The following is a 14,128-nucleotide window of genomic DNA, read 5'->3' as shown; positions in this document are numbered from 1 at the left end:
TATTTTCACAAAGTTAGAAAAGAGACATTCATTAATATTGTTTTATTAACATATGGGTTCATGTAATTCAGCCAAAATCACTCAAATGTTTTGGGAGTATTCTTTGAACAACTTCAGAAATTCTAGTAATGTTTAGTTTACAAAGACCTTCGGGGATAAACAGAAAGACAGTGACACAGGTAAAGGATAAGAAAGTCTGAAAAAAAATCTTTAGATAAAGTCATTCTTAAATTAAAAAATCATGCTAGGTGTCATAAGATGATATATAGATATAGGTAAGATATTGATATGGATACAGATACAGAAATATCTTTCTTTTGTGTTTCCTCAACTTATAGAAATTAAGGGGACAGTGTGTTTTTCATTCATACTCTGTATTCATTTTTAATTTCATAGGCCTTAGTTCCCAGTAATGGAGAGTTCTTCTCATTCCAAGGCATACAAAAACAGATGTGCATCTCACATTTGCCACCTTTTTTTTTTTAATGGTACTGTCATATTAGAAGCATACTTTATTTCTTAAAATTAAAAAAGATACCATCTTTTTTTATAAACCTTAGTCATGTTAAGCCAAGTTTCAACTGTGTAACTATCACTTGCCTTTGGACAAGTAATTTAACTGCATGGACTCAGTTTCCCCATTTTAAAAATGAGGGTGACGGGTGTCACGCAGTGTTGTAATGAGGATTAAATGAGATAGCGAATATAAGTGTCAAGCCGGGCTTGAGACACAATGGACTCTGACATCTCTGCTACTCCGTCAGCATGACATTTTTAAGAAAGTTATGAGTCATTTGACACTGAGAAATGAGGGGCAAATGGGTGATGAGAAATGTGCTCTAAATTGACTTGATAGCAAAAAGTAATGCAATTGCGTGCAAGCAAAAAGTTTGTAGATGCTGAGTGCAAAATAGAGATTGTTAAAAATGTACACTGTGGTAATACTTTTAATTAGCTGGCATACTTGTAAAGTATGGTGTTCTGTCCACAAAATCTCCTGGGAGTTAGTTCTCTTGTGGCACAGCAGGTTAAGGATCCAGTGTTGTCACCGAAGCAACTTGGGCCATTGCTGTGGCACAGGTTCAGTCCCTGGCCCGGGAACTGCCACATGCCATGGGCATGGCCAAACAAATCTTCTAGTAAAATAATTCCACAGTATCACTATCTATGTCGGTTGTTGCAAAACTTCATTGTAGAGGTAAAAATTGACTATCTGATTTCCTATTTAAAGTATTTAAATTTCAATCCTCCTCTAGACATTATATTTTCCCCCAGATAAAAATAAGGTGAAGATAAGATTTTTATAAACAATTGTTGCCAAGTTAAACTTTTTGGTTCTGTGTATAATAAAAGCTGGCTTTGTTTATGCTCTTGTTTCTTATCTGAAGTGTTTGATTTAAAGTAATACGGCAATAAAAAAGCTTAGAGCTGCATCACAGAATTGTTAATTTTAAGAAATTTTGTTTAGTAAGAGCTGGTCTCTAACAATGTAAAATTTTAAACTTTTTTAAGGCTTTTATTTTATTACTGCATAAACCATAACTTTGATTTTCCTTGGTCTCAATTTTTTGGCAGGATCTTTAAGAGTACAGATTTGTTAGGTCTTAAAATTTTGTCCCTGATAAACAAACACATTAGCACTTCAACCCTTGAAATATTCCTGTAACCAGAACTGGATGGTCAGAATTAATTACTATCATACCAAGAGCATGTTTATGTGGTAGCTAGAAATATCTAATAGATGTGTATTAAAAGTCTAGCACAGAGTAAGCACATAATAATAAATAGCTGTTGATTTAATGTCCTTTAACAGCATTATACAGCCTGGTTCCAGGATCTGAGACAGTTTAATGAAACAGTCAACAATGATTCCAGACACAGTTAAATATAACAGCTATTAGTAACCACAGAATAATGTTTACAGATCTAAAACAGTAGTTAGTTTCCTCAGTAGTTGACATTATCCAGGGAAAGACAATTTCAACTGTACTTGTGTGCGAGAATTAGTGGTACATATGTCAACTACATTTATTCTTTGTATAAAAAAACAAAACAAAACAACTTACACACATTCTAACATTTTTGAGGACAGGATCCATGTATGCTCTATTGATAATAGATTAAAGCATCATGTTTCTAACTGTAATATTTTACTTCTTACCCCCTTCATGATCATTTTCTTTCTTCATTTGTTTTATTTTGACTTCTTTTTTCGGAGGGGGTAAGTTTGTTGATTTCAAACTGATTTTTTATCCTAGCTAATGTGGTGCAAAAATAAATGGGTATGGTTAAATGTGAAATGCATTTGTCAAATGAATGAAACTGAAGTGCAATAATATAATAAATCCTCAAGCGAGTCATGTTTATTGTTGCCAAATGTCTCCCTGCTAAGAACTAATAAGCATGAAAGGGGATAATGAAAGTTTCCATGAAAAGTTTTTGGGAAACCTATCCACAAGTCTTCACTATCTGGGAATGTGGAAATAAGTATTTGTTTTATACAAGTTCCATATGAGGATTGTAAATGTGGAATTATGAGAATAGAGTGAAATGGAAAGCAACTGCAGTATGATGGTTGCTAATATTATTCGGCACATGGAAGAAAAGTGACAGGGAGGCTTCATTGAAAGGCACAATAGAACAGTGTCTGCTACAAGATGGGCACTAAATAAGTACATATTGAATGAATGTGTAAATAAGAGTTTAAATTAAAGCTTTTAAAGACTCCAAGTGGCCCTTAAATTTTAATTGGGGTTTTAAATGTTTAAATTCCAAAGAATAACTGTTCAGTGATAAACATTTGGGAATTTACTTAAAATGCGCATTTTTGCTAAACGCTTACTTTGCAAAATTAATTAACACGGTAAAATGAGAGGTAAAACAAGGCTTAGAAATAAGTGTTTCAAAGGAATATGCGTATCAATTAAGGGTAAAATACTCTCAATTATTAGCATAATTTATGCCATTATTTTTTAATTACAAATACTCATGTACACTTAGTTGTAAGTATAATAACATTGAACAGAATTCTGAAGAGACTATTTTTTTAAAAGACTGGAGAATTTGGGAACAGACCTTTTCTAAACTGACAAGAATAATGGGCCATACAACCTGATTTTTAGAACCAACCATGCAGTAGAAGATGGATGCCTAGATAACTTACAGGTTGTTAAATTTCATTCTTAATTCCTTAATGAGTTACCCTTTCATTGCCTAGTCAGTTTAGGAATTTAAAAACTCAATAAATATCTGCTAGTTTGCTGGGAAGCCAGAAAAGAAGAGTTTTAGTGAATGGAAGGACCACATGACAGATGGCAAATCTAGTTCTGAAAAAAAATCATAAAACCTATTTAGATTTTACAATCAAAAAATTAAATCAGTCAAAAAAAATTCCTCCAGAAAAAAAAAATGTATATTGAATCATAGTAGTGTAAGAACCACGGAATTTAAAGAAACAAGATAGTATTTTTAGTACCACATTTTATGCATCCTGTGCATATCTGTGCAGACAGAACCACAAAAAGGTATCTTTAAGAAGAAATCAACACAGTAGTGTGTTAAAACGTAATAAAACCAAGGAAAATAGTCCATACTATAGGGAGGCTTCAAAGATTCTAGATCAAATATGAGGGGGAGCTATTATAAAAGATCAAGAAATGGCAAAATAGAAAAGTAAAATCTATATGGTATATCAAAATAAGATACTCTACCCTATATGATACATATTAGCTTTTATGTTCATTTGGGATTATTTTTGCAAAATAGATGTTCATAGACAAAGCAAATTGTGTCGTGTTGATGTATAAAGAAACAGCAGGCATCATGACTTTTAGCAACAATAGCAAATACTGTGGATATTCTTGTGACTATCAAATGTAGTAAACCTAACTGGTTTTCTTATTTATGTACCTCTTAAATAGTGGGTAAGCAGAATGAATAGCTGTAAATGTCAGGGTCCAACTGAGATTTTGAGAAATGGAAATTTTATTATTATTTTTACAAAGGTATAGAAAAAACTTTTATTCACTGAAAAATCTTGAAAATAATTTCCTTTTTTATTTAATTTTTTATTATAGTTGATTTACAATGTTCTGTGAACTTCTGCTGTACAGCACAGTGACCCAGGTATATATATATATATACACACACATTCTTTTTTTCATGTTATCCTCCATCATGTTCCATTACAAGTGATCAAATATAGTTCCTTGGAGAAAACAATTTCAAAAACAAGCAAAATTACCATGTTACACTGAGGTCATCTGAATATGATACAAAACAACAATATGTTTTATTTTCAGTCTTTTTTTTAGACATTATCTACCTGTAAATGATCATTATAATTCAAGATTGGACATAGCAATAGCCTTAAAAAGCAACTGTTATCTGAGCACTATAATATCTACCTCAACCTCAAACTTGCCCAGTGTAATTTTCACTCACAGCACTTAAATTGATGTAAATGCTTTGCTGCTAAAATCTATTCGGGTCACTTTTATTAAAATGTTGATTTTTTTCCCCTCTACTTTACTTCTGCTGTATCTGTTGTTAAGCAGTACAATATGGGAAGGACTTTGAAATGATTTCCATACCCAGACACATAGAGTTGTTTGTATTGATGAAAAGCCAATGACGTATTACTCTGCATCATGAAACTTCTATTTTAACCTGTTTAAGGAAGTTTTTCTTATACATACCAGGAGAGCCATTCAAAGCATTTTACATATTAAATTACTTATCAAAACACAGCATATATAGACCTTGACATTTGTTAAAGAACCAAGGATTTAACCAAAAAAAGTGTTTAAAGGACCAGAACAAATCTTTAGCAGAACACAGATTATGTGGCAAAGAAGTGACTTATTGGAAGATAGAGCATATTTATCAAGACATACTTTCAGCATGTATGTAAGAGACTGATTGGTTGATTTGTATAGTCACCTGCAAATGCAGAACAGACTATTGTTTAAAAAAACAAAAATCTATAATAATAACATTAGAGGAAGCAAACAAAAAATACCTAATGAAGGTCCTTTAGTTATAACTGTTATATTCCAGGAACCCATCAGTAGGGCTAGCTCTAATGTCAATTTTTTGAAGCAAGATTCTCTCACTATTGTATGTTCATGTGGGCAAGTAATTTTGGAGTGATTATCCATTGACTGTACTAAATTGCTTCTTTATTTTCTTTTTTCATTTCTGGAGTAATCATAGGACAAAGTAGTAGCTTTGCAATGAATGCAATATGTGGCTCCTTCGTAGACATGTTGCTTACTCCTCAATTTATTTTCTATTTATCTGGTGGTTCAAGAATTTATATGATAACAAAGACTCTCACTAAATGCAATGAGAGAATAAGCTATATTGATTACTGCTCAAATTGTTTATTTACACATAGCAGGACAATATAATGCAAGTGTTTAATCACATCTAAAATATTGTTTTTTTTAAAAAAATTATATATTCACACAAGTGTTTATGTCATTTAAAGACTAGCTTCCTACAGTAGTTTAATTCCACATAAGATATACTTGAAAATTGCTATAAAACTGTCTTGTAATACTACACAGTATGGTTTAATTATAATTATTTGCTGATGGAATTACACTAAACTATGAAAAATTTACAAGCTGCCTTTATATATGGGGTTACATGTAGTTAAGTACAAAAAGGCTAAACATTCATCAGCAGCTTCAAAATAATAAAGACATCAGAACAGTATTAGGAAAAAATGTACTGTATGGTAACTTTGTAGTCAATAGAAAAATTATTTAAAACTGACTCACAGACTTTGAAAAACGTATGGTTTCCAAAGGAGACAGGTTGGGGGTGGGGGAGAGGGGCTGAGCTGGGGGTCTGGGATGGAAATGCTGTAAAATTGGGTTGTGATAATCACTGTACAACACAATAAATGTAATGAGCTGGGGATTGAGTAATAAAAAAAAATAAAATACCGAGCGATGAATGAGAATTTGATCTACTGAAAAGCCACATTGTAATGCAATTCACTTTAATTTTGAAACAGTAATTTTAGAGGTATATGAAATTATCTTTATATATTTCAATACTTTGTAGAGAAAGTGCCACCTTTCTTACATATTATTTGCCATCTTTGACAAAAAATAAAAAGCTTATATTAAAAATAAAGTCATTAAATAATTCAGCTTTATACTCTTCAGATACTTGCATCAAAAATATTAACCAGTGATGCACTATATTACTGAGTTATATTTTAAAATATATACTTATTTCTACTTATTACTTTGAGTAATGCTTACAAGGAACTTGATTTAACTTTCTCTATTGAAACAAAACATTTGTGATAGCCATTTATGGAAATTCACCCACTCCTTTATTAATCTCTATTTTTTATCTTAAATAAATATATGAATTCTAAATGTATCCCAATAGCCCTTCATTTCTCAGTGCTCCCTGCCTCCCCACCCATCCAGCCCCAGCATTCTTCCTACACAATGTGTTCTTGTAGATAGGTACTTGTTATCCAGGAGAATTTTTACAGCTGGGGCAAGGTGAGGGTTTGCTGTTACTGTTATTATTTTTTTAATAGATCAAAATAGACATTCAATTTTGATATACATCTAATAAACAGAAAGAGGATGAGCTTTGAGGATGCCTTCCTATATTTTATCATTAGGAAATTTGCTTTTATGCAGCAGTAATTTTCCTGTTGCTTGAAAGAGTTCTGGCAGTTTCACAAAGGATACTGTCTGACTTACCAGGGGTGGTTTAACGCAGGCTAAATCTGGCTGGCACCTAGAAGCCAGTTTCACTTGGCATCTCCCTTGTGTGTCTCTCCGCTGAGATTGTCTTCACACGTGCAGCTCTGAAGGTGTCCAAACTGCACTCTGTTCTGTCTCTAACTCCATCACAGACTTGTGCCTCTAGCTATAGGCATCAGCCTTTCTCCTTGAATACCTGTTCCTAAAACAATAGCTTTTAAGTTTTTTCCTGACTTTTTCAGTAACAATTTTTTTTTTATGGACTAAAAGTAAAATATGCTCCTTTATAGAGGCTCTTTAACTCTTTACATTTGTTTTCCTCATAGTTTTAAGGTTAAAATTAAAAAAGCAATCTTCTATTTTAAAAGAGATTTTAAATATAAGATGGACTTTTATAAACTGTTTTTACCAACCTGTTGTACCAAATTTGAAACTACAGACCAGTTTTCACAAATGGACCTAATGTGTTCTGAACTTTCTATTTGGACATATATTTTCAAATACTTTTAAATTTTAGTTGGAAAAGTATTAATTTCGAAAAAATTTTGATTTATCGCCCCCTAAACTTACTTAAAGCACAGAAGCATCACAGTGAAGAAGAGTCATGTGATTTGAACCTTTGCCTCAAACCAGAACTGAGGGAGCTCTGGAATCCCTCACTCTGCTGCTTTTCAAACGTTGTCCCACAGACACAGCCCTGCGCACTTGCCTGATCCTCAGGAGATTTAAAGCAGATGATCCTAAATCTTTAATAGGACTCTGGATACGGCATCTTGGGGTCCTGCTGAGGACAGCAGTCCTAATCTGCTAGCCCATTCTTGCAACTACAATTTGCTTTTAACAGCCAACAATTTTTGTTACTTTTTCTCTGGCTAAGTTCTAACTTACTGAATATAAATTTTTTTTTCCATTTTATAGCACCTGTTCACAAAGCGCTCTCACAGGTCTAACCACCACTGCAATATAATGACAAAGTTAATCTTCACAGTGACCCTATAATGCATGATTATTTTCCTCATGTAGAAAACTAAGGCTCAGAAAGGCTGTGACCTATCCAGTCAACGCTGTGGTTTATGCAGCTGGACTAGAACCCATTAACGTCTCTAGATTTTCCATCTAATGTGCTTTGCATTTACCAAGAATTCTTCTTTTTGAAAAAGTCCTTACTTCATTCAGTAGGACAATTTCTAAAACTAATTTTAAGATGTTCATTGTTAAATTTAAGCAATTATAAAAATGTCAACTATGAAAACATAAACAAATATAAATAAATATCTGGAAACGAAGAAAATGTATTCTCTCAGTCTTGAAATAGCAGGGACATTTGAATTGTAGATAGAAGGGAACTACTGTATGTATTTAAATTTTTTGGTCAGTTTCTTTCATTTAACCTAAATATATTTTATTCTAAACTTTGATCATATCATCTTGCAAACAAATGGAACAAACATACTTTTTTAGAACACAAAGCTCATGTAATTCTAAAATGCCTGTGACTGATAAATACAGTTCTTGCTTTTAAATATAATTTGACTTGGCTCTAGTTAAGTGAAAGTGTACATTTAATATCACTGTCTAGGTTGTTCAATTAAGGGAGTACTTGCACCAATGATGACAAACACAAGACCTTCTAAGAAAGAACGTATGTCATTCCGTGACAACCCTGTACAACTCAGTGGTGGATGGGGAAGTGGCAAAAAGAAAGCGAAAACTTCAAACTAATCCTTCAAGCTTCAGCATTCAAAACACATGGCACATGGTTTCTTTTCAAGAGATCTGTGGATATCCGGTCATGTTACCAATTGGATACAAGGTTTTAGAGTACGGTATTTAATTTGTTTTATAGTACGTACTTCACAATTTTGTTTTCTGATGGGCTTATTTTCCATCTGTGAAATACAGTTTTGCTGTTATTCCTGCATTCGTGTGGAATGGCTTCCAGGAACTAATTCTTGAAATATTGTAATGGAATTTGCATATTCAATGTCTTTTTCTGTTTAAAGTTTCTTTAACACATGTACTATAGATGGGTTTTGTGACCAATAGTAAATTTTAATGCAATAAATATAAGAGAATATAACTTTATTTAATTGGTGTGTTTATAGTACTAATGGGTCATTAGTATATTAATAAATTTTGTCTGACCAGATTATTATAATTGGATATTTCAAAGATAAGTTGATACACCATTCAGAATGGACAATGAAAATAGCCTTTTTTTACTTTATCATCTTAAACAGTTAAGTTAGGAAATATATGTTTTATTATGTTACGTTTAGAAAATATACATTCTATTTAAAGTTAAATGACATAAATGTAAATATTTATCAATTTAATGAATTGTATATTTTATCTGTGAAGTTCCATTCTTATTGTTTACAAAGGGTAGATGCTCCTTCTGGTTCATTAAAATTATTCTTCTCACTCAAAAATACTCTATTATTTTAATTTTTAAAGTGCCTTAAAATCTTTAAAAATATTTTCAACTTTTCAAAGCCCAGTCTTATAATTTCATAATGTTTATATATTTTCTAAAATTACAGATGAGTTTTACTAAACTCTTACTATTGCGTGGTAAATGTTCTGTGATATCTTAGTAAAGATAATGTGCAAAATGCTGCCTTTACCTTTAAAGCTCCTTAGGATCTTTAACTCTGCTCGTCTGGAGCTTTTTTCACAAAGCTAAGTTCTCCTGTAACTTTCCGGTGGTTGGCTGTGTAGTAGGATCCAGTGAACTTTTGTTTAGTTTTTGTTTTGCTTTTCCTACTCTTTATTGAAATATTTTGTTTGAGGATGACTAAGCAGATTTAGAGATGCATTTATTTAGTTTGCATCCACCGTCTACTTTTGGAGTTCTATTACATTTCAGACCTGTAAATCTCTTTTAGCTTGAGATGGAAATGTTAATGAGCCTTGAGCTGTCAGTCAATAAAGAAAACACAGATTCATATGTTGTGGCCTAGAAATTGAGGCTTTGGAAAGTAAGCTTCATGTGCAACAGTTGTTTTCTGAACATGATGTTATGTCATCTTTTTAGTAACAGCATCCACAAACCAACATAATGTAATGATGGAAAATATTTTATCTTAGCTTATTGTGAACCCAGCAGGAGAAAAACCACATTAAATCTGATGAGGTTTTATGGTTCGTATGTGCAAATCAATGAAGTGGAAAGGCTGGTATGAGAAGTGAGATACTTATGATTAAACTGTTTTAGAGCCTAAAATAATTGAATCTATAGTTTCCTTCTTCTGTTATCTGTGTAACTGTTTCACAATATTAATTTTGAGGGAGATAATCGGTGTTGACACTCCTTAAATTTGTAGGTGATGATTGATACATATGCCAATAAAATAGTTTCCTAATTATGGAGTTATTTTGGATGTTCTTTGTAGTGCTGTTTATTGTGTCCAGTCTTAAAGTGATCATTTTTAAAATCTTTCAAATTTATCATTTTTGACACTAGCTCACTTGTGTTTTCAAAGATAGAAAAGGTAAATTTTAAAATTGAATAAATTTTAAATTTTAATTAAAATTTTAATTTTAAAAATGGAATAAAACCTGAAAAGAAATCGAAAGAAGAGATATTCATTCTCCTGTTTCCTTGATGAGACATTAAGGCAAATATTCGACTTTAGGATTTGGGATGGTAAAAATATGAGCTTACACTCTCACTTAGTTGACTGAATTTTGAATTGGCAGTGATGGCCCTAGGCAGGGTACTATTGAAATGGACATCTCAAGATGGCATTTTGTTCTTTCACGCACCCAATGTCCTGTGCCCAACCCCCTCCCAACTCAGATCTCACCTTCCTGCCTGGCGACCTCCCCCAGTGCTATCATACAGTGGTCATGAACCGTCACTTCTAATAAGAATGGGAAAGTGAATCACTGATCACGAAAGAGCTGATGGGATGTTTGGAGATTCCAGAATGTCTTGATGGGAGGGTTAACTATATTGGTTTATAGAGACATCGCCCTCCCCAGATGCAGTCTGCCTACACACCTTTGTGCACACAGTGCATCGTAGGAGATCTTAGTAGGTACTGTGGGGAGCATTCTAAATCCTAATGTATTATTGCGCTCATATGTTAGTTGGTGCTACCGCACTCACACGTCTCCTACCAAATGCAGTTTCCATTATCTCTAGAGGCCAGGAAATTATTCACCATCAGGATTTATGATTTTCATGGCTGTTCTGGGGGCAAGTGAGTTTATCTAGTGAACATGCTTTAATTTAGAAGCGGACCCTTGACCTTTCTATGGAATATTAGTTGTCAAAGCTAATTTCTAACTTGTTACTAATCATCCCTATTCTAATTACTTATCATACAGTTTCAGTATAGGGTGAAGTCCATTATCAATCATGATACTTTTGCCTACCTCAATGGAGCTGTTTTTGTTATTAATGTTTGTGAGATTCAGAGAAGGCCTCTTTCCAGGAGATAAAGAACTGTAATCCAGATCTATGCTGTTCAAAATATCAGCCACTAGGCCCAAATTGAGATATGATGTAAGTATAAAATGCACAGCAGAATTCACACATTTAGTGTGAAAAAAGAATGCATAGTTGCCAAATAATTTGGTATTGCTTGTGTTAAAACAATAGTACTTTGGCCTAAATAAAATGTATCATTATAACATCTGGTTTTAAACTTTTTAATGTGAGTACTAGAGAAGATTGTTATACATATATTGAACACGGTGTTTCTATTAGGTACCACTGAGCTGAAAACTATTCTATAAGATAACTTAGGTAGGGTTTATTGATGCAGAAAATAATTGGTACCAAGTAGATAAAAGATAGTGACTACAAAACAGGGTACAAAAAAATCCTAGTTTATAAGAAAAGGGAACTTTGATTTTGCTGAATATGGTGAATGTTATTAAATAAAAAGGAAAGATATCCCTCATTGTGGTTTTAAACTTTTTAAGATGGCACAATTGTATTAATTTAACTCTCACATAGTGTGTATGTATTTTTATTAGATTTTAATAAGAGACCATATTATAAAGTCAAGTTGTATGTTACTGGTGGTAAGAAACAGAATTCGCACACACTTTGTAGTCCATGTTCTATCAGGCTTTACATATATATAGCTATTAATACTTCAAATGGCATGCTTTTTTTTTTTGGTCTTTTGTCTTTATAGGGCCACACCCACGGCATATGGAGGTTCCCAGGCTAGGGGTCCAATTGGAGCTGTTGCTGCCGGCCTGCACCAGAGCCACGGCAACACCAGATCCAAACCACGTCTGTGACCTACACCACAGCTCACGGCAAAGCTGGATCCTTAACCCACTGAGCAAGGCCAGGAATCGAACCCGCAACCTCATGATTCCTAGTCGGATTCGTTTCCCCTGCGCCATGACGGGAACTCCCAATTGGCGTGCTCCAAACTGTGACATAGATGGGATCTCTTAGTCGGAGCCATGTTATATTTGGTGTTTTATTGTATTATAAATCCAGTTGTAATCTAAGACCTAAACCATAAAGGCCAATAACAGTTGTATACATGAATATGATGTATTAGTAAATACCAAATATAGTGTGTTTATAACATATTTCTATATAACACAACTTGACCACCATGCTTTCTTCCCTCCAAATATCATGCAGTTCATGTACTGTCTCTAGGATCCCAAATTTTACTGAAGTCAAAAATCGAAGTCAAAGCTACCATGTGATTTTTCACTTGTAACTTGTATCCCTGCCAGCACTTAAGGGCAGAGCCTTCTCTAGTGGATCTGGAATGGCCACCAGTAGGAAGGAGTCGTGCGAACGCTTTCGAACTGAGTGAGGAAGGAGGTAAGAGGCAGCAAGGAGTGCCACAGTTGGTCACGTCTGCTTTAGCCTTGGGAGGTTAGAGTGAGGGCTTCCCTGGTGCGTGTCATCTGCGCTTTTGGACAGTAAGTGACCAGGGTCCTAGAAGGGCAGACCCTTTCTATGAAGCTTTAGAGAGAAGTGAACCAATGAATTAGCATTACAATAGTTTTATGTTTACTGTGATCCAGTGTAACCTGTGTAGCATCTCTGCATTTTAGGAGGTCTTGTTTTGACTACTTTTAAATCATAAAAGCAAAGGCAAGAAATCACTTGCAGTCCACACTTCCCTTATGGAGGCCTGAATGAATCGACTGCTGGTAACTAGGTAAGTGTAAAACTTTTTTAAAATAAATATATCATTGGAATTTCTGAAAAGTTATTTTCTCCTGGAAAGGCTATACTAGGAATTTTTGAACTCATTTTATAATTTTCATAGCATTGGTCTAGATCAGCATTATACAATACAAATATATATGGGAGACACATACGTAATTTTAATCTTTCTAGTAGCCGCGTTACAAATATAAAAAGAAATTGGTAAAATTAATGTATTTTATTCAACCCAAGATATCCAATACATTTTTTTAATCCAATGGAATTATAAGAACATTATCATACAGGAGAACACTTCATCTCTACTAGCCTCTAAAATTACCTGCCTTACAGAAAAATAAAAAGGTCTAAAAATAAGAGGATTTCTGATTGGATATCTATACTTGTATAACAATGAATAATATGTAACTTAAACATCCCAAGTCAAATAAGTGCTGTCTTTATTGTGTTGCTTTTTAATGTGGATATGAGGTTTCCTCCCACAGTTATTCCAGATTCTCTCCCAGGAGAGGCTGATTGGTACAGTGTCTTATAAGAAGACATAGTTGGGTGGATCTTTCCAATTTGGTAAAAGTATGGACTTTCTGTTAACTTCAAAATGAAACCAATGCTTAGAGTAAGTCAATTTAATACATAGAACTAAGCAGGAATTCAACACAATTTTGTTCTTCTCAGTACACATTTTGATATGAGACATATGGAAGAAAGGGAAAAGAACATATTTTTTCGTCATCTAACTGTACTGTGTTCTAATCCTAATTCTACTGTGTCACCTTGAACAAGCAGCAAAGTCCATGAGCCTGTTTGTTTACCAGTAAATTAAGATTATAACCCATAAAATACTATGAGATCAAATCTGACGAAGTAGATGAGAAGCCCCTGGCTCAGCCCCTTGGGTATCACCAGCACTTGATAAATGGCGACTAACTTGACAGATAATCTTTCCAGATCAATCTCCCAAAGTTAAACCAAACATTGGATCAATTCTGCATATTTTATTTAGGAAGTAGTTCCATGAAATGATGAAAAACATCTTTAAGCAATCTTGAAAACTGACTTCTCAACATTTACATTGAGATAAAAGTAGAATTCAGTGCTTCAAATGCATACGTATTAAGCCTCCTCCATAGAAATTGTGCAGAATACCTTGGAAATGTAAAAGGCATACATTTCTGATAGCTTGTTAACTTATTTTTTAATATGATGAGTAAAAAATATACTTCAGAAA

At 33.4% G+C, this 14,128-nt stretch overlaps 1 protein-coding gene across 7 annotated transcripts in view; it reads left to right on the top strand.

The window, feature by feature from the left end:
* Positions 1-10,108, top strand: part of LRRIQ1 (leucine rich repeats and IQ motif containing 1) — a 232,695-nt gene extending 222,587 nt beyond the window's left edge. For all 7 annotated transcript variants that reach the window (XR_014845500.1, XM_021092795.2, XM_021092790.2 and 4 more), the window contains one exon: positions 8,320-10,108. Coding sequence is in view for 6 of the 7 variants with exons in the window: in XM_021092795.2 (XP_020948454.2) it covers positions 8,320-8,462 (143 nt within the window). In the remaining variant the exon portion in view is untranslated. The remainder of the gene's footprint in view (positions 1-8,319) is intronic.
* Positions 10,109-14,128: the final 4,020 nt, after the last annotated feature.

Source organism: Sus scrofa, chromosome 5 (assembly GCF_054392235.1).
Source record: "Sus scrofa isolate SSC_HxYL_T2T_F1_AM1 chromosome 5, Sscrofa_HxYL_maternal_Yorkshire_Landrace_v2.0, whole genome shotgun sequence".
NCBI lineage: Eukaryota > Metazoa > Chordata > Mammalia > Artiodactyla > Suidae > Sus > Sus scrofa.
This window is presented reverse-complemented; position numbering and strand designations above follow the sequence as displayed.